Raw genomic sequence first — 20945 nt, forward strand, 5'->3', positions numbered from 1 at the left:
TCACACCTGGGAGCTTTGCTGATGTGATCAGGAGGGTAAGGAAGGGCACTGGAGCAAAATAATTCTTGTCAAGCCCTGCATCCCCTGCTGTGGGTGGGGTGGGAACAAAGCTGACAAGCTCTTAAAAGAAAAATGTTTTGGAGAACTTAAAAAGGTCAGTGGTCCACTTAAAGATGCTAATTCTTAGTGCTGAAGACTTCCATGGCAGCTTATTCAGCTGCCAGACAATGTAATAAAGCCCCCACTTTGGCTTCTTAAATTAAAACAAAGCAGTAGCATTCAAAATGGTGATCATGGTTTCAGATTAATACCATTATTTGACACATCTGTAAACCCATCCACAGCCACAGCATACAGTGCTTTTTCATACCATTACCAGGAGACATACTAACATTTGTCTGTGTAATAAAGCACAACCACCTCATTTTCCCTCTAGCATGACTTTAATAGTTAAAAATCAAATCTGTGCAGAGTGTACTTTATTTGTTCACATTACCTATTTGTGGTTAAAAACCACTTAATCTGACAGTTTAAAAGCATTCTTTTAAAACAAAAGAATTAAACATAGCTTGTGCTAAAAAAACCTGCAAGGTACGTGGATGCAGTATTATACAGGAGTATAAAAATCAACAGTATTCTACAGAAAATATTCTCAAAACAGCAAATAAAGATTAGGCATGTAGGCATGATCCTGAAACAAACAAATATGAATTAAAAAACAGCTAACAAAATCTAAAAAAAAATCCCAAATACCTGTATAAAAAAGCAAGGATTCAAAGTGCAGGTGCTCCAGTTTTCATTTCAACACATTATTCAGTAAGTCAATACAGGATACTATTCATTTCATATAAAGTGACAGTGTTCTCAGTAAGATTTAAACATTCAGTTACATTATCTTGCAGATTTCATTACTGCTGCTTTACACTGTAGTAAATAAAGACTTATGCAATACAGGCTTTTATTAATCTAACAAGAATATGATAGGTTGGTGGTAAAGGTTAGTTTTAAGAACTAAGCTATATGTGCTGTAGATCCAGCCTTAGAAGCAGATACATATATACTTTTTTTCCCCTAAGCTTTTAAAAACAGACTTCAAATTTTGAAAAGAGACTCTCCCAATCTGTTCTGGGACCTGCATACAGTGTCTTTGGAGAACACCAGCAAAGCTTCCAAGTCCACTGGTTGGGGACACAGCTCTGGGCAGGGTCATGCTGGAGATCTTCCTTTGGTGGCCCCAGCTGGCAAAGTCAAATGGGCAGAAACCATCACATTGATCCACACTTGCCTGATTTGGTGAACCCATTAGGTTGGGATGCTCTCACTTGAGCATACCAGTCTCAGGCACAGGAAGTTAGGAGCCAGGCAGGTGTCACTGAAGTGGTCTTTCATAGATTCAGAAAAGTAAAATCAAAGCATTCCTCTTTGGAAAAAAAAAAATACTAAATAAAATTATGATTCAAGAATGTTGCCTGGAACTTATTTTCACCTGAGGTCCTTTTCAGGTTGACAGTGTCCCTTTAAATTTTAGGTTCTTCCCATTTTGTTGTTTGTTTTTCCCCAAGCATCAGATCTCTATATATGCCTATTTTAAAAACGCTCATAAATATTGGCATTAAGTTTACATTTAGAAATTAAGAACTAATCTTTACCATTATACACGGACAGCAATATTAATAATACACACACTTCACTGACAAGCATTTTCTTTTCTGTATTTTGAATAAAATCTGCATGTGTAACATTTCCCACAGAAAGAGTGATTATACTTGAAGATAGTTATGTTTGCACCCCAACATTTTCACATTAGTGAAAACAACTAAAATACCAGGGCCTCTGCCAGGTACTAATAAATAGAGAATAAAAAGAAAACTGAAATAAAAAACCCAGCTGCCTTTTATCCCGACATAGTAGAGATCTCGTAGTCACTGGCCGAGGTGATTGGCTTGCCCCTCATCCTGATGTTTTTGGCGTTGGTGATCCTGGCCATCATGGACACGGGCTTGTCGAAGTACCTGACGAGGGCGGGCTCGGTGAGCAGGGAGGCCAGGAACTGCTCGAAGGTGATGGCCCAGTCCCTGTCGAGGCTGGTGCTGCGGCGCAGGGCTGGGCTGCGCCCGCTGCGCACCAGCACCGTGTCCTCGCCGATGTCCTCGCAGTGCAGCTTGTCCTCGTCGTGCGAGCCCGCGCTCAGCACCGAGTACGAGGACATGGAGCTGTCGTCCTTGGTGTCGTCGTCGGAGATGAGCATGGAGGAGCAGGCCCCATTGTCCCTGGGAGACGAGTCCTCCAGCTTGATGTCCTCCATGTGCATGCCCAGGGCGCCGTCGGTGCCAGCCGCCTCCTCCTCGCCGGCCGCGAGGCCGCCGCGGAACGCCTTGTGCTGCTCCAGGGGGAACTGCTGCTGCTCCTTCTTGGGGAACAGCTCACCCTGCGCGGCCTTGCCGCAGCTGCTGCTGTCCGTGTCGCCGGGGGGCTGCATGCTGAAGAGCTTCCCCACCTCCCCGATCTCCAGCAGCAGGCTGGTCACGGCAGCTGTGGCGTGGTACAGGTCCTGCTCATTGGGGTCCTCACTGAACATGTTGTACATCGTCTTGCACAGCTCAATGAACTGCCCCTAAACACCACAGGAGGAGGGAACATTAACACGAGCAGGAAAAAATCACACTGACGTCTTCCAAACCAGTTTTAAAACACTGGGATTGAGGCAGGACACAAGGGTTTACGTGACTGAAGTGAAATTTGAAATAATGCAGGTGCAGTCTAGGAAGCATACTCTATGGCTGGGCAGTCACATATGTAGCATCTCTAAAAGGTATTTAGAATAAATGATTGGATGTTTTGTCCAACATACCACAAATACACTTCACTGCAGCCACAGGAGGGCAACAGAGGGTGAGCAGTGAGACACTTTGCATTGATTTTGGTGGATTCTCTTGTAGGAACGATGCTAAGTATAACTAAGGGTTTGCTAAAACTGATGAGAAGTAATGAACAATCAAGTCCTGCAGCATTTAGCTGACAGGAGTAACTTAGTTGGATACAATTATTTGAAATTCAAAACTGACAAATGAGATGGGAAGATTTGCTCAGGGCTACCTTAAGTAAGAATCACTGTTCTACAGGAAATAAACCTTCCCTACATTCTCTGGAGGAAAGAGCTATCCCAATGGGTCTCCTCCTCCTCCCCAGCAGCTGTGGATCTGAGGGGATTGAGACTAGCAGTACAAACTACAAAACACAAAATACTCTTTCAGGTTATGCTTATTAGACATGAAGAGCTGGCTGGTGATATTCAGCGTCACATCCTTTGTCTAAAGATCAAAATAATATGTTTTACCTTTCCTACATGTGTGTATCTCATTTTTGGGATGTTTTGGGAGCTGAATGCCAGTTAAAACTATTTTGTAAACAATAAACTTCTGCAATCAGTTGACTGCTACTCTGGTAAAAAAGTATCTGCTCAAAATAAAACCTCTGTTCAGTGTTAATACATTGAATATTTATAGATATGTGAAGAAAGTTTAAATTTAATGAAAAGTGGCAGCAGAAGTACCTGATTTAGCTTGGGTAAGTCCTTTGTGTTTTTTGCTTTGGATTTATTCTCTTGGCTCCACATTCTCAGGTAATTTCGATTCTCTTGTGAGCTCTTCTTGCCTATTGCCAACAAATTACCCAGAGAGGGAGAAAAAGTCCATGAAGAAACCTCAAATTATTCCCTTTATTCCCCGTTTTCAAAAGGAGCATCTTTACATGAAATGAAAGATGTAACTCACAAGGAGACACCAAGCATACCTTTGTCTGTTTTCAGACTCACTGTAACAAACCCATCATCTACTCCATGTTTGCTCCTGCTGTCTAGGCCAACAACTAGGACGTGGAGGGGCAGGGGGAGAGAGAGATCAGTGTGGGTTTAGATACAGACATTGTTTTCACATGCACAGTGCAAAATAACAAAATGTTTACAAATATTTACAAACTCTGCAAAAAAAGCAGAGAAAAATTGCAGGTATAAATTCTGGCTTTGTTTACCCTTAAACCTGCCCATAAATTCCATTTAATTTATACTGTCACTGCTTAGGCTGGGACAACCTTAGGTTTTGTCCACATAGTAAAATGATTAACCCATGCTAACACAACACACCTCCTAGCATGATACATGCTTGGTGATTGTACTAGTGCATCCTCTTGCCTCTCAGGAGCTGAAATTGCCATTTCTAGACTATTAACTCTTACCTGTATTTTCAAACAACTTTCCTCCCACTTATAACCTGAAGGATGGGTTATATTTTTCTTGAATCAAAAAGAAACTTCACATCAAGTATAACAAGAAAGAGAAAGTCAATAAAGCAGAAGTGATGAGGCCCTGGCTCTCGTAAGGGCACATGAGATTTCAAACTGCTGAACTACATTTTGATGTATCTTTTGCTCTCTGTGTTTTAGAATGTTTTAAGTTCTGATCCAGATACATCTTGAAAGCCAATCTATTTATTCTTGTTCTTCACAAAATTACTTCTATTACAACACATGGAGTTATTCTACAAGTACTTCTGCAATGCACAATTCAGGGGGACTCTGAGTGTACACATGCCTGCACCTCTCAAGATATCAACACGCATACAAATGCTTCATAATACTTTTTCCAGAGAATACTTTGCTAACGAAGTTTAATCCAATTAAAAAGTAGCTCCCTAAAAAGACATGTTGAGTGAAATGCATCACCTCATCTTCCCATGCCCAAGACAGAAGATGCCTACCATGTGTACAGTCTGGTGTGATGTCCTCAAAAAAGTACTGAGTAGCTTCAAAAGCAGAGTCTGGCTCTTCTTGCTCAGGGGATGGATCTAAGCAACACAGTAAGATTCTTTCATTAAAAATTTCACCCTTTAATTAAAAACTGAAAGATATTTCCATTAATACATTTAGAATGTAGATTTCTAGAAGTACAAGGGTTTGATGTGCTAGGAATCATCTCTTTTTAACTCACAGGAGATGAACAACTGGACCTCAATTGGCTCCTTCCCAACATCCAATACTGTATCACAAGGAGCTGTTTGCTTCTAGAGGCTGGCTTACACATCCTCCCATGCCAACTTCCATTACTTTCTTCTGTACAGCTCAGTGTGTCCTAAGCAGGGTTTGCCCTCTTTCCTACCTTGAAACAACCTCTCATCATTTGGAATGAGCTTGCCAGTCCCCAGATATGAGAAACTGCATTCTTAAAACCAGATATTTTTGGTAATAGTTCAATGTCTTTTTAAAGTATTTTTAGAAAGTATTTGAAGTATTTGAAAGTATTTTTTCCCATTTAAATTACTGAATCACTCAGGCCTCCAAACAAAACAAGTTGGGAGCAATCAGCCATGTTCAAAGTACACAAAGGGGAATGTCCTCTAAAGTTTTTAGATATGTTTACCACAGCATGTAGATGTGCACAAGAACTAAACTACCCAAGCAGCAGCAATGTTCAGTAAGGACAGCAGTGGGTTCTTTATGGCATGTGGGTGACAAGCCAGAGAGGACACAGCTCCAGCAGAGAATTTTCACAACTGCTCTGAGGTGTTTTCATCCCCTCTCCACCCTGAACTGCCTCTCTCACTTAGCTGAGCCCAGCTTTGTACAGCTCCCTGGAAAACACATCTGTGAAACCATCTGGAGCTTCTCCCTACCAACACTTGTGCCAGCCCAAAGGGGAAATCAAGAAGAAAGCCTGGGGACAGAAATGAGGAGCCAGGACATGCAGGAACATTTCAAACTAGCTTAATTTTCCAACGCTTAAATGGAGTGCATTGTGGTAACATATGCTGAAGAACACTGGACTTATGCCTGGAGGATATCACCAACCCCAGCTTAACAGGCAAGAGACATTTATATGTTTGTGCAGGGAACAATTCAGGGCTGTGAGGGGGCTTTCAGACTTTCCAAATCTGTCTGGTTAGAGTAGAAGCTTCCTTATTTTACTGCTGCATAAACAGATACACTAATTCCCACAAATTAATTTTTAATTGGGAAAGCCAGTCATAAACAACTCTGCTCCAAATTCCTGTTCTCAGCAAAACAAGAGCTATTTTAACATCATTTACTTACCAGGCAAAACATGCATTTTATACAGTAGCTTCAGCTTCTCTGTCAGGTCTCCATGGCATGCTGCACCTACACAACATTACATGCAGTACATTACTAGTCAGCATTCTGTGCCATTTGACTTGTTATTGCCACAATAACAGCTGCTACATTCACTCTGCTGGGAGGTACTCTATCCCTTTAAAGCTCAAGATCATAAGGCAGTCACTCGACTTCACACAGTAAAAACAGTAAGAGAACACAGACAAATCTACCCTGAATTTCGTACTGCAATCTTGGCTCCTTTTTAAAATGCCTATTTCATAAAACTGTCTGTGGTTATGGCATTATCACTCAGAAAGGCCTCCAGCTGGAACTTAACAAGACGTTTTTTGTGTGGACTTCAAACTTTCTGGTCTGAGGATCTAATAACAACATCACATGTCTCAGAGCAGTATGATATTTACCAAAAAAATTTAAAAAAAGAGCTAAATTCAAATAAACAGCATTAATCATACTTAGCCATGGGCTAAATTGATGTTCAGGCAATGCTTTCTAGTGATTTTTCCACATCTACACTGTATGAAATCTGAGAGGTCTATTGAAGCCCCTCCTTCCAATTAATTAAATGGACAGTAGTTAATTTTCAAGTAACTAAATAAGAGATAATCAGACTTTCATACATCTCACTTGTTGTGACATGCCATCCATAAATAAATGAACTTCTACTAATTAGATAGTGCAGAGATTTATTTTACCTTATAGGTGACTGTCAATGTACCTCTGCTATGCAAACTGCAGAGTGTGGTGTGGCAAGTACTAACAGTCACAGTCTCTGGTAAAGCCTCACACTCCAATAAATACAGGTGTTAGGCCAAAAAAAAGTTGAGCACAACCACATGAGCCATTTTGCTGTCAACATGGTCCTTTTTAAGCACAAAAGCTCATTATGTTCCCATCTGGTGTATCACACCATGCAGATAATGCATTCTCTTCTGGTAAAGGCAACATGACATAACCAAAGGACAGAATGGGCTGCACTTGTGCATCCTCCATCAACAGAAACTGCAAAATAGGATTCAGGGCACAGGGTGACACATGTAGGCTTGCTGCTCTCTCTGTCCCCAGATTTGAAGAGAACTGAAAATCTCCATAGCTAGAATTTGAGAAAAATCTGTATGTGCTTCCTGATGCACACTTTTCCCTCCTTCCTTTCTGCTCAAAATTAGGAAGAGTATTGCCAGCAGGTCAAGGGAGGTGATCCTGCCTCTGAAAGGCATGGAGAAGTGGTGAGGTTACCACTCTGCTTTTTCAATCTCCTGCACTCTGTGGCCGACAAAACCCTGCTTGCAAAAAGAAAATAAAATACACTCAAGTACTCCTTGTAAGACACAGCTTTCGTGGTGCTGACTCTGACAGGAGGCTGTGCCAAGGACTGCAGTCAGCAGCAGCCACTGGAGGAGTGGGGAGCTGTGTGCTCTGAGAAGGGGGCACTGCCAAACACGACGGGAGGCAGGAGGCCACTTGGAATCCATGCAGAGATCTCTGCAGCTTACTTGGATGTGCAGGCAACAGCTGTCATGCTATCATGCAGTGTGTTACAGGAGTGCAGGGGAGCTTTGTAAGAGTGAATAATTTAAAGAGCTCCTCACCAAGGCTGAAAACCTCTTCTGAGCAGCACAACTCACTGGGCAAACCACTCCTATATTTGGGCTATATTATTGTAACAGGGCACAGAGTAAACATAAAGAATGCACAAAGTTATTCCATCTTTGCTCAGCTGAGGCCCTAGAGGCACCTGAAGTAGGAGGTTCATGACCTATTTGTTGTAGGGACAATGAAAAAGAAATTGAATGATTAGAAGTCCTGGGGCATGGTGAAATATGCTCAAACAGGTCCATTGTTCTTGACTATGTTGTCCTTACCACTCACGTGCTTCTCAACTGAAAAAGGTGTCAGCAGGGTTGATTTACTTTTTAGGGGAGTAAAAAAAGAAGGTTTTCAAATTACACCACAGTGGGCTTAGTTTCTGAAAAATACCAGATTTCAGAATGAGCATTTATAATTGTTTTGCCCACTGAAGGTTTTGGTTCAGTCATGTTAGCTTACTGCCACATCTGTGCACTTCACATGCATTTCTGCTCACAGTGCTCAATACTGGCCCTTGTTCATGTTACTCATTACTGGCTCCAAAATTTGCTGTCTCAATCAATAGCTGGCTGACTGTTACTGACAGCATCCTGGAAACTGGAAGAGTGGTTAACTTCTGGGTCCCCAAAAGGCCCCAGTGTGTTACATGGAACAGTACCTCAAATACAAAATCACTGCACCACAAGAAACACTGGGATTTTTGGGGTGGTGTGAAAGGGAGGTGTGCAGCCAGTTTTACTGTCAGAGCTACTTTGCACTTACAAGAGAACAAGTGCTTCTACTTCTGTACAGAGGTTTAATGCAAGGCTGCATTTGGAGCCTCAATGCTTAAACATAGTTAATTAACAAAGAGCTGCTGAAAGCCAGACAAGGAAACCTTTTCACTCTCAAAAAGAATCAAAATACAGAGCTGGCAGAAATGCCACATTGCCACGAAATGACACATGGTAGATGGTGAGATGTTGGTCACTTACAGCAAACAACTCCTGCCATATTTAAAAAAGGAGGGGCTGGCTCCTGCCTCATCTTTGCTTCCTCACGCTAATCCTGGGGCTCACAATGTCCTTTTTCATGTCCTGAAATCTTGCTTCTTCAGGACTAAAACATTCAGCCTCCCTCTCTGACCTGCACCTCCGTTTTCTCCTTTTCAGGGGACTTCCAAACTGCTCTCTGCAGTTTTGGTTACTGATTTCAGAAGCAAGAGAGGTAGTACCTCACACTCTACCTAATGCCTAGAGAAACACACCATTAAGCACCTGTGTTGCAGTTAGATTTTGTGTTGAGAGTTAGCAGCCAGTGAAATCCTCAGATCCTAATGGATCTGCTCATGTACTGTCCTTGTCCCAGTGTGATACACTACTGCCTAATGCAGATTCACCTGCTAAGGTCTGAGGGAACCACTGCCACAGGCACGATAAAACGAGCTGAACAGAAACAAACTGGTTTGTCACGTTAGTTTGAGAGTGCCGTGGATCCGCCTTACTCAGGCCAGAGACGAATTCCCGGAAGTTGATGAGCAGATCTCCATTCTCATCCAGCAGCCTGAAGAGGCGGGCAGCCAGCGTGTCAGAGTGGGTGCCGCAGGCCCAGGGGAACAGGAGGGCAAACATGCCCTTGAACTGCTCGAAGTCGATGCGGTACTGCTCCAGGTAGGGCAGGCTGGGGTCGTGCCGCTCCGTGGCATTGCTGGTCCCTCCCCAGTAGCAGCTCGTCAGGTGCTCTGCCTGAACAGAGGGCAAACACCAGGACACCGTCAGCACCTCTAGGAACAATTCATCGCCCTCCATGATAAAAACAATTCCAAACAACTCTTCACATGCATTCTTAAAACAATGCGACATAACAGATGAGTTTCAATTTATCCAGCCCTTCTGCTTTTGGAAGGGGTTTCTCCTCCAAATAGCATAAAAAACCACCCCTCTACTAAAAAAAAGGAAAAAAGAAGATAAAGCAAAACTTTTTCTGCCTTTCAGTTAGATGAAACATGAAATATCTGTTTTGGCCAGAGCTGTGACTTCCCAGGCTTGTTGTGCTTAGTCAGCCTCATCATGCAGCTAAGTTAGAAGGCTCGTGAAATCTTTATTTATTCCTTACTCATATTAAAATAGCTGTTGATTTGAAATATTTCTTGTAGATTCTCAAAAACAGTGAATAATGCACTGTTCTTTCAGTCTTACTGAAGTCAGTGGAGGTTCTGGGGCTGATTTTGCCAGAATCTAATTCAAAACAATTCAGAAGCTTAGAGAAGATCCCATCACTGCACAGTGATTAACCAGGAAGACTGTGGGACTTGGTCTCACTGATTTCATGGAAGACTGAAAGAAGGCACTGCAGGATTTGGACAACTAGGACTTTTTGTTACAGATGGGAAATTAACAGGATATAAATTCTTCATGATATTTTAAAAAAATCTCTTGTCATAACAAAAAAGAGGAAGAAAGTAACTTAAGACACTGTGCAGGAAGGTGAAGCTAACACATTTAAATGCCCACCTTTACATTTGTGGATGTGATGGCACTGTTGTACAACCAACTTACAAAGACACATCACTTCGTGGCATTTAATTCCCATTTAATGCATTAAAGCATTAAAATAGCAAAAATCAGCTACTGCTATACAGAAGTATTAACTATCTGAGATAACAGAATAATTGTGATAAATTCCAAAACTTGGGTCAGGTAGAGAGACACATATGTTTAGTTTCTAATGACTGATCAAAAGCCTCTATCCCATTTTTCATTTTATATTTTTAGCAGTATATTTTTTTTTCCATGGACAAATCAATTAGTGAACTAAACCTTTCTCAATGTTTTAAAAACTGCTTGAGTTTAGGATTTTTTTGTGTATCAACAATACAGCAGCTAATCCAAGTTTGTATCAAGATACCAAACAATAACTGACAGACTTGACTTGGTGCTTAGAAAAGACAGATTCCCACACCAAAATGAACATTTACACCTCCTAGAGGCACATGACCTTATCTTCACTTCGCTTTACCTTGAAAAGCGCATACAGTTCCTCCAGTTCATCGATAGTGAAAGAAGTCTCTGTCACAATAGTCCGTACCTTTGGAAACAACATCAACAGTTACAGATTAGAAATTCATGTTTCACTGAAAAGCTAAGTTAAGTTCAGAAACTGACTAAACTTATTCTGTGCAAAGCACATTATTATATTATATTTCAGTACTGACCACATTGCGCTTTGTAGTATCTTCGAGGGTTTGGATGACTTTCAGTCTTTGTTTGAATCTCATTTGTTCAATTAAATCTGCCCGGATACTTCCAAATTTCTTGAAAGAGAAAAAGCAGTACATGATTGTCTGTGTATTAATATTCAGAATATTCAGCTTGCCTTTAATTTATTAGAAAAATTAATTTAATTTTGTGATGTACCACAAATGAAACTGCTGTTATTGCATTTTTCAAACACACTACAAAATTACAAAGACTTTAGGACTATATCACTAGATTTTATTTTTCCCAATAGCTTATTTTAATTTGAAAGGTCTGTATTCAATTTCAAACTCTCTCATTTCAAACTGTAATCTCAGAAGGTAGAAACTTCTTGCTTGGCAAGCCTCTGTGAATAGACTGTTCGGTAAGTCCTCCTGCAGAGTTATATTTCAGCTTGTCCTGGAATGTCTCATAATCACAACAGAAAGAGAATATTAAACTAGCTGGATCTCTAATGGCTGAGACAGTACAGCAGTCCTTACATTCTGAGGATCTGAAACAAAGTAGCAAGAATGCAATTTCCACTAGGAAAAGATGCTCTTTAATACCCAAGTCTTATTTTCAGAAGTTTTTTCAAAAATGCACATAACAGTGTCAGGGAGCTCCTGCACATACTACAAAAGCATCATAGGGGGAAAACCTATTAGGAATAATATTCCATGTTTTCATATGCAGAGGAATGCCAAATCCCTAAGATTCGTTTCTGTAGAAGTATTATAAGCAGACGTTTCTTGCCATCCAAAATCCACACGCCTAGGAATGCACAGATGATCAGCAGGAACAAAAATGCCAGACATCAACTGCACCACATGTAAAGCATAAAGGGGTGGCAGGACACACTTTCATAGAAGATGGATTTATATTTCCAGTGCAAGTGCATCTACATAAGCAGGTCATAATATGCTGGCATATCCTTGTAAAATGAAATTCATGCTTAAAGCTGCGTTTATCTATAAAGGTGTTCATCTTTATCCTGTACCTAGGGAGTAAAAAAATGCTTCATGTACTTGTGAGCATGTTGCAGATGAAGAAGTCTTGACAAAAATAGAATGTAGATAAACATGCAGAATGTAGATATTAATGAATATCAGGTATCACAGAGGTATTTCAGGTATTCACAAAAGCTTCAAACGACAGATCTTCTGAGGCTACACCTATTCCAGTAATCAGTTTATTTACTGGACTGGAGGGCCAAATAAGATGGTCTGTTCCCATCCATAATACTAAAACTCACGTAGTCTTCAAAAGAGCAAGGTTGCAGGTGATTACCGTCTGGGAATGGTCCTTTGTCCATGCTAAATTTCAAATTGTACAAGGGGTTGTTGGAAAGATGTCACCTGTTCAAGGTCAAAGCTGTATCAAACCTTTCCACAGCCCAGACCTTCCAGTGTCAGTTCTCGAGTTAGTATGGCCAGACACCACTCTACACATGGCTGAAATGTTGAAGGGCAATTTTTTTCCTAACTAGCTAACACACAAATTAAATGAGTTAAACATGTAACAGCTTCGATTGTGAGTCTACACTCCACAGACAGCTAGTGAGTTATGCACAGGCTTTTAAAACTCCAGTTATTATGCAGTTTACTATAGAATTATTAGGGTTTTTAAAATAAATTAATTAACAGCAACTTTCTTGAAATGAATTCTCTCTTTGCAAGCAGCTCCTGCTTTCCTCATGGTTCCTCACTCACCATGCAACTTGTTTTGCCTAATTATACTGAAGAGCAGTTGGTTATTTACCTAGAAGGACATAGAAGGTTCTGTGCTGCCAAAGCCCCAAAAAGACAAACTAGCTCTGCACGCAGTCAGATGATTCATTTTAGAGCAGTTAAGCCAATGCAAGCAATCTTCATGATGAGGAAAATGGAAAAATGCATGGCAAACACAACTTCACATTAACACCTTGCTGGCCATTCTGACATCTACCAAACATCCATCTATCCTGACACACTTTCCCCTTCAGCACAGAACACACTAAGGACTGCCTACTTCCTTATTAAATTTGGTGTATTAAAGCAAGGGGGGCTTAGGGCCATAGGAAGTGCCTTTGTAGAAAGCTGTGCTATTGCTAAGTGTAAATCAACTCCATATCAATGGAAGGGAATAATGGAAATTAAAGAGAAAAAAATCTTTACAGTTTTTCCTTGATTTTTATAAAATATGGGTATGTAAGAGTAACCAGACATATTTTAACTGATGGCTTTTTTTTTTTAAATTTAAGGACAATTAAAGCAGTGCAGATTTTAGCTGGTTTTGCAGGCTTTGTCCTGCCCTTTAATAGATATTAGTTATTAGCAACTCCTTTCACTTGGATTTTCTTTTAGCTTTGGTGATAGTAGAGAATATAGTGGCCCATGGTCAAAATCAGCACTTTTAAAACAAAGTTTCACTGATAAAAGAAAGGTCTTCTGAAATCATACAGATTTCACTACTATTTCAGTTTGGAAAAGCACAAAAAAGCTTAAATGAGAATTAACTCCTTTCAAATTAAAAGTTCAGCCTTTTGTTAGTAAATCACTTTTTGGTTGTGGGCTGCTCTCCTTTGAGGCCTCACACTTCTCTGAAAACAGTTCCAATTAAAAGTCTTGGTTAAAAGAAGAAGAAAGTCTAACTCCTCTTCCTTGCTCCATTTCAGGTCTCTCAGATGAGTCTGCATTTCTTTTATGTCCTTTCTGTTTCAAGCAAAGCCAAACTAGAGTATCAAACTCCTCTGTGGAGCAGAAGCTGTGTTAGTTGGTAAGTTCCTGTTAAGAAGTCTTATCCTACCTCATAGGAAGACCTGATTAGCCTGAAGATATCCACCTCAGGATAAGGCTCTACATCATCACTGAGCAGGGAGTGAAGATGAGGAATGGGAGGAAGAGTACTGTCCTTATTAGTTACACTGTCCAAGTATCTGGTGGGAAAAAAAATAAAGAAATGAGAAATTCAAGATAAATTTGTATGCCCTCCCTTCTGAGGGTTAACAGCATACAGGTTACATATTGATTATTACATGTAGAAGTGATAAAACCATTCTCTAGGAACAGTTAAGGTTTTACTACTGAAATCTATTATGAAAAAATTCCAAAGTTCCAGAAGCATATGGAAAACTAAACACCACTACCAAGCCCAAGAAAAGCAGAAGTTACACTCAGCAGCACTAGTTCTGATAGACTCAAGCCACTGAAATCTATTTTTTCAAGATCCTATCTAATTATTCTGAGTCCAACTTAGTCTATTCCCAAAACAATCTTCCTTAACACCAAGGCTTTTTCTTAATACATAAAAGATAGCAGGCTGAAGTAACAAAACCCATGTAATCCACTAAAATAATGAATCAAGTTAAATTTCTAAAACTAGGTTGGGAAGTTTATTCGAATGTCTTGAAAGAAGAATTTGCATCTTGTTGGTCACTTAGCATTATTTTAAAATAATATAAGGAGCACCTTACATGGACGAGAGGAGACTACAAGTATGTAAAAGGTTTACATATAAGATACTGGTTTAAATTTAGTATTTCAACATAGAATACAAATCAGAAAAGCAAGCAAAAAAAAAAAAAAACCAAAACCACAAAAACGAAGATACTTAATTTTCTGTAATAAATACCTTCCCAAGACTGTCATGGCTTCTCCATCATCTTTACAGTTAAGCAACTTGTCTACATTAGCTTCGAGGACAGCGAGTGCTAACTGAAATATCACCTTTATTCCTTCACAGAAGAAACAATCCACAACTACCACTGCACTTTCAAATGGCATTACACTGAGGAAAAGAGTGAGGAACCAGGACAGGGAGATGGTGGAGATTACACCCAAATCCTGCATGCAGTCATAAAGCTGTGGAATGTAGTCACGAGCCAACTCTTCAAAGACACCCTGATCCACCAATGCTCCTGTTGAAGATAAATAAGGCTGAATTAATTCAGGAGCAACTGATACATTGCCATTTAGGGCAGGAAAAAAACTCCTATATATTTTATGTATATAAATAAAAATCCTAAGAATATTTTGCATGGTGCTTATGCACATTTTCTCACTTTCAAATGAGTAATAGACTCCACTACACTACTATACATACAAATTGAACTCTAATAAGTTTTTTTCTGTTTTAATAATACACTTCAGAATAAATAAGAACAGAGTAATTTGGTCTAGCAGTAGCAGAAGTTAAATAGTGGCTTGATATTACCATTACTAATTGGAGCAAGACCTCAGCATCACCTGTTGAATGAGGCCAGAGTGACTGTGAGGGTTCACATTTACTTCAAGAGAACTCTGTATTATACATTCCCATGCCACAATATTACTGTTTTAAACAGGCCAGGAAGAACAATTTCTAAGGCTGAGTATCTCAAGTATTTGTGAGCTATAGTAAAAGCAGATTCCATGATAAATTGAAGTCACTGTCTTTGACATGCACAAGGAAGCTCATCTGACAACAACAGCTTTCTGATATTTGTGCCCTTCCACATCAGAGGTACAGGCACAAAGACTTCTATTGCAAACTGCTAAAGCTCCTGTTTCCACCTTACCTTAATCAGCTAATTGGATCATCTAAAACTCAAATTTTAGCCTCCCATCTTTTCTTAACAATCTACTTTACTTAACCCCAATTTAGAATGTCATCTGACCCTGAGTAGGTGATAAACTATTAACAATAACATTACCTCTTTAGGAAATTGCCTTTATTCTCCTGAGCAGGCTGGCTCATCACCAGCATGCACAGATGCACCCACCCATATATTTGTTTCAGTACAAATAACACCAGTTCATTTGGTCAGTTTTTATAGTGTCATTTCAAACATGTCCCCAAAGCATACCAACAACTCTTGTGTTGTAGTAGTCAGGCAGCATACGCTCACACAGAGCCACCAGCAGCCAGAAAGCTTCCTCCTCTTTTGCATAAAGGAGGAGCACTGAAGTGACAATATTCATAGCCTAAAAGAAAGGGAAATACAATTATTTAATATCTAGCACTGTACCTGGGCGGAAAAGTGGTTAGGAAACTTCAAATCACAGAAAATTGTAAGGCTTTTCTTTCGTTTTGTTGTTGTTTCACTGGGGCTTTTTGGTGGGTTTTTTTGGGTTGTTTGTTTTGTGTGGCAGATTTTTTTTTTTTAAGAAATCAAGATTTTTCTTCCTAATCAAGGGCTGAGCCAGGTCTGCAAGCATCTGTTACACTGCTACTGATATTCTGCCATAGGTGCTCTTGGGGAATCTGGGTCTGGTGCAGCCAGAACACCTCCCACAGCACTAGTGATGTGCCTGAATTCTCACTGTAGCTGAACCAAACCTCAAGGTTATTAATTACTGTGACAGTTCTAGGGACCAGAACTGAAATGTCTTTCTACTGCTTCTCTGTTAAATAATCTTTAAAAACGTTGTAGCTATTACTTAGTACCTCATGTGTCATTAAATAATTTATGATGGCATCTTGTTACAGCTGCTTGCACTTACTCAAGTTGCATCTGGAAGTCTTAAAAGTTAGACATTAATAAGGCTTCTTAACACTAATAAATCTAAGTTTCTTCTTTGCAAAAGTATGTAGGAAGGCAAAAAAAGACCCAGCGATAAACCAAAATTATATAGTATGAAAGAAATATTTAGGACCAGAAACTAGTGACTTGAATTATGGGTATAAGAACCTCAAAACCATGCACTGGGGTCAGCATTAACTCCACAGATATATGGTTATGACTCCCAGTGATATCTCCTAGGATACTTTATTTTTTCCCAAGTGTTTGGGGGGTTTTTGCTTGGTTTTTCAGTTGTTTTCTGGTTTTGTTTCTTTTCATTGTTTTGAATGATGACATGGCATCATTGAAAGAGGAAAGGAGGTTCTGGAGGGTTATAACTAATACATTGAATAACATTTCATTATAAGATGGACAGGTAAAAATAGATAAAAACTTAAGACTGAACACAATGTGTTTTGGTTTTGAGGGTATTTTTTGTTAATATGAAAATAACCTTTCTTCAGGGTACATTGTCATTTTCTGTAGACAGCTCTGTTATCATCTGTCCAGTTTGTAGATTTATGAGCAGAAATTATGCTTACAGAAAATCTCTCAATGTGTGCTGCTAATAGTGCTGCTAGAGCAGGTCCTTGTGTGACATCCCTCTGGCCTCAGCATTCCTGCCTCTCTGCAGCACTGAGCTCACAGCACCATCCACAGCTCAGTGTGCTTCACACAGCCAAACCCTCACATGCATGACTGAAGGAACAGACTGCAAGGACAGAACTGGAACTCCAGAAACTGAAGGAGTGCAGGGGATTTCAATTACCTGGCAATATCCTATGTTTGGATTTCTGAAAGCATAAGCTGTCAAGACTCTCCTTAAAGCAGCAATACCCATCTCATTCTGGAATGCAGGGTGCTCTGGAAGGGAGCGGTGCAGATCCCTCTCTATCTCTTCTGTAGCAAGATTGTATTTTCCCATTGATTTCTCCACTAGGTCCTCATAATAGCCAGGATGAGTGGTCATTTCATTAATGGCTCCTAGGAGTAGGAGAACAGCGTAAAAAACCAGGAGAAAATGGAAGGTTTAGCAGGTACAGTACTTCAACATGACAGTCTGCTCCCCTTCCATTCCAAGTGTCACCAAGAACTCTAAAAGCAAATATGAAAATATTATTTCTTTAAAGGTGATTAAAAAATTTAGAAGTATGTGCTTTGGTGATTATCAGCCCTTCCTGTCTTCTCTACAGGCATTTTATAATGAGGTTAAAATCCCTCTCAGCCAGAACGAAACAGGAGGCGTGAAGAACAAACCAACTATGCAGTCACATGGTATCATGAGCTCCCTCTGCAGCTGGCTGTGGGTTTGGTTATCCTAAATAACTCAAAACTTGTCTCTGAGAAAGCTACATGCCCTGGGAACAGAGTAGATTAGTGTCTGGTTGCGGAGAGTATGACATGTCAGCCAAAAGCAAGAGACAAAAACTCATGAGTTCTGCTCCTACTTCTGAAAATGATGCTGTCATCCTGGGCAGGGCACTCAGCCTTAGGGATACCACTACATGCTCACAGAGCTGCTATGAGATTTCACTACTGGCTTTACAACTTCTCCAGAAACAAAATCAAGCGTCAGTAGCACAAAGTAATCTACACAGAAAGTATGAGTTACAGATACACAGTGAACATTAGTCCAAACTAGCTGTTAATAGGATGCAAAACAGAGCTCTGCATTCCTGTGTCTATCTTCCAAAAACATTCCTCTAGTGCCCAGCAGCAAAGAGAAAATGTACATGACTATATTACTGGGGAAGAAATAGAGAACAAACTTGAAAGCATCATGAGGTCATCAGATAAAAGGCCCTTGTGCTCATATCATAAGTGGAGTGGGTAGCTGTGGTAATTATCTTGGGGAGGGTAGAGCTAAAGAAGGCATGTGGTGATAGGTTATGAAGAATGTCTGAGGTAGGATGGATTTCCATATAACTAGTAATAAAATTGTTCAACTTAAAAAAAAAAAACAACTTTAAGTGGACACACATCTAGAGTATCCTTTGGAATTCCTTGCAACAATTGCTGTGAAGGCTAAAAGCTCAACTGGATCCAGAAATTATTAAATAAATGGGAATTAGGCTTGCTGGTGTTGCTGAATGCCTAGAAGGTCCCTAAACAACTGGCTTCTGGTTGCCAAGCATGTGTTCTGCTTTTTATGTATTCTTCCTTAATTATGTGAGCCTGTTTGAGGAAGGGCATTTGCTGGTCTTGGAGAAATCTTGTCTAAACTTGTCTGGTGCCCGCTAACAATCACAGCCTTACTTACTCCAAATATTTTCAGACACTTATTATGTGCACCTTTAATCACCTTTGAATTCCCTTCTTCCCTCTTGCCTTTGCTTATATCCCACAGACACATTCAAAGGGAAACCTACCTGAAAAGAGCAGCCAAAGCTCCCCTCTCATGCTTTCTGGAATGCCCTTTAGCACAAGGTCTCTTGTTTTCTCTGTACGATACATACAGACCCCTTGGCCATATTCAGCAAAGTGAATCTTCCAGGCCTGCTCCTTCAGGAACTCCTTGGCCTAAAAGCAAAGAAAGGCAGGCATAAAGATGCAGCTTCTCTTTCTAACACTCTGAGGCACTAAAATCTTGAGTGCTAAAAAGCCTGCAATATCCTAACCTTCCAAGTGAGCAAGAAGTAACCTGGCTGCAGTCCAGTTACCTTCTTAATGGGCTGCCTCCTCCCATTCCCCAGTTTCTATGCCAGTAGACCTTGCTGCTAAGAGAAGCAGTTATACTTCGGAGCAGGAATACAACAACATCCCCTTGAATTACATCCAGATTTGCTTTTATGTAGTGAAGTTATTTGTACTGGTAAAACAACAATATGTTCAAGCCTTTACTTCTGTGAAAAATACTGCCTCTTCTTAACTGTCTGTCAGAATCAAACTCTTCTGGGTCAGCAACATGGGTTTTAAGGCAAACATAATCTGACAGCCTTTCCAGTCAGGTGGAGCACTCAGAAGTGTATTTTACCAGCTTAGGGTTGAACTCCTCGGGTGACCTGCGCCGATACATTGTCATTAAAGCTTGAGTTGCTGTTGGAATTCCGTTATCATTGAGGTTGAATTGCCGCTCTCCCTCTGACTCAGAGCTCAGGCTTTTGTGAGGGCTGGCAGAAATTAAACTACTTGACCTTGTAAACACCTGGAGAAAGCAGTCACAAGCAATACAGGCATAAAGATGAGCCAGTGTCTGGACTTTTTACTTCACTTTACCTCAAAATGTATACATGCTAACGGTTAATAAAAACATAAGCCAGCAGAAATTAACCAGTAGAGAGAGAATAACAGAATAGCTTCCAGTTTCTCACCAGCTCTCCTGAAACATAACCAAATTTTAGAACTAGAGCTGCTAGGGTAATGTCAGCCCTAAGTAGCCCTGGGCAATAGAACAGCTCCCTCGATCTGGCAACATCATAGGACTACTAGGTTGTGATTTGGAAGAAAAGTGTTTTGAAGAAAAAGGATTTTCTGACTTCTCAAACAGCTTTGAAACTGTATCATAGTAAAATCTCATGGAGCAGTTCACACCAAATGCCTGAAATTGCAAGTCAGTCATGCATATCTAGATATGCAGTCATATTATGAATTGTAGTAAATGCTTACAATAATTTGTGTTTATAATTCAGTAGGTAGAACACTTAGATGCATTTACAGCAAAAGTTCCAGCACTATACATGCCTACATGCTCTGGTATACAACAGCACAGGAATTATACCTCACCCCCAACAAAGCAAGTAGAAAAATTCTTTGAACACACACATTGCAAACAGGGTAGGGCTCCACAGGACAGTACTAAGGTATGGCTTAGGACAGACTTGGAATGTGAGATATACCAACATCATACCAAAATGATACACCACAAAAGCCTCTTCTACTTTGAGATCTGAATTATTATACTTTGCTGGGTTTAACAGAATTTATGAGGTTGTTATATGACCTGGAATTCAGCAGGCAGCTTGACATTCAAAGCACCTAAAAAAGTGTATCTAGTCATAACTTTTAAGAACTATTTACTTTGCACACATATGTAAGGAGGTGGTTCAGAATAGGGTCATTTGATGCCCAGGACAGAGCTGGTTTTTTCCTGTTAGGTCAAATGTTCCAAAGTTCACTAGCAGTGCACATACAAGCCAGCTCAGCTCAGGCATTGTTTTCAGAAGAATCAAAAGACAGGATTTAGCAGCTAAAGTCTTGAATAAAAGGAGTTTCGTGCCAACTGATAATTTCTTCAAATTATTAGAATTCCAGAATTACATTTCAGTTGGACAAGTAAATAGATATTAAAAGTACTATTCAATTAACCATTTAATTAACTATGACACTTCTCTTAGGTTTAACATGAAAAAGATAGATATCCTAACTGACAAATCTTAACACTTAAGCTCAAAGGCATTATCAAAAAAGAGGTCACATTTCTGTGCCTAAAGGTTTAGCTTTACAAAAACGTAAAGGTGCTTCCTCTCCCCACACCAGTTAAAATCCTCTTCTAGTAAATT

General features: G+C 40.0%; 1 protein-coding gene across 4 annotated transcripts in view; it reads right to left on the bottom strand.

Moving 5' to 3' along the window:
- Positions 1–468: 468 nt before the first annotated feature.
- The window catches only part of TBC1D9 (TBC1 domain family member 9), a 44082-nt gene continuing 23605 nt past the window's right edge, over positions 469–20945 (bottom strand). For 2 of the 4 annotated variants that reach the window (XM_058803086.1, XM_058803088.1), the window contains exons 8-21: positions 19421–19591; positions 18816–18966; positions 17216–17430; positions 15751–15868; positions 14538–14823; positions 13713–13842; positions 10904–11002; positions 10708–10776; positions 9194–9434; positions 6085–6150; positions 4755–4841; positions 3793–3867; positions 3554–3654; positions 469–2614 (exon numbers count right to left, since the gene is read on the bottom strand). In XM_058803086.1, the coding sequence (XP_058659069.1) occupies positions 1895–2614; positions 3554–3654; positions 3793–3867; positions 4755–4841; positions 6085–6150; positions 9194–9434; positions 10708–10776; positions 10904–11002; positions 13713–13842; positions 14538–14823; positions 15751–15868; positions 17216–17430; positions 18816–18966; positions 19421–19591 (2529 nt within the window). In that variant the 3' untranslated portion in view covers positions 469–1894. Of the gene's footprint in view, positions 2615–3553; positions 3655–3792; positions 3868–4754; positions 4842–6084; positions 6151–9193; positions 9435–10707; positions 10777–10903; positions 11003–13712; positions 13843–14537; positions 14824–15750; positions 15869–17215; positions 17431–18815; positions 18967–19420; positions 19592–20945 lie in introns of those variants that run through there. The other 2 variants (XM_058803087.1, XR_009274645.1) reach the window with 2 other exon arrangements.

This window comes from Ammospiza caudacuta, chromosome 4, assembly GCF_027887145.1.
Source record: "Ammospiza caudacuta isolate bAmmCau1 chromosome 4, bAmmCau1.pri, whole genome shotgun sequence".
Taxonomy (NCBI): domain Eukaryota; kingdom Metazoa; phylum Chordata; class Aves; order Passeriformes; family Passerellidae; genus Ammospiza; species Ammospiza caudacuta.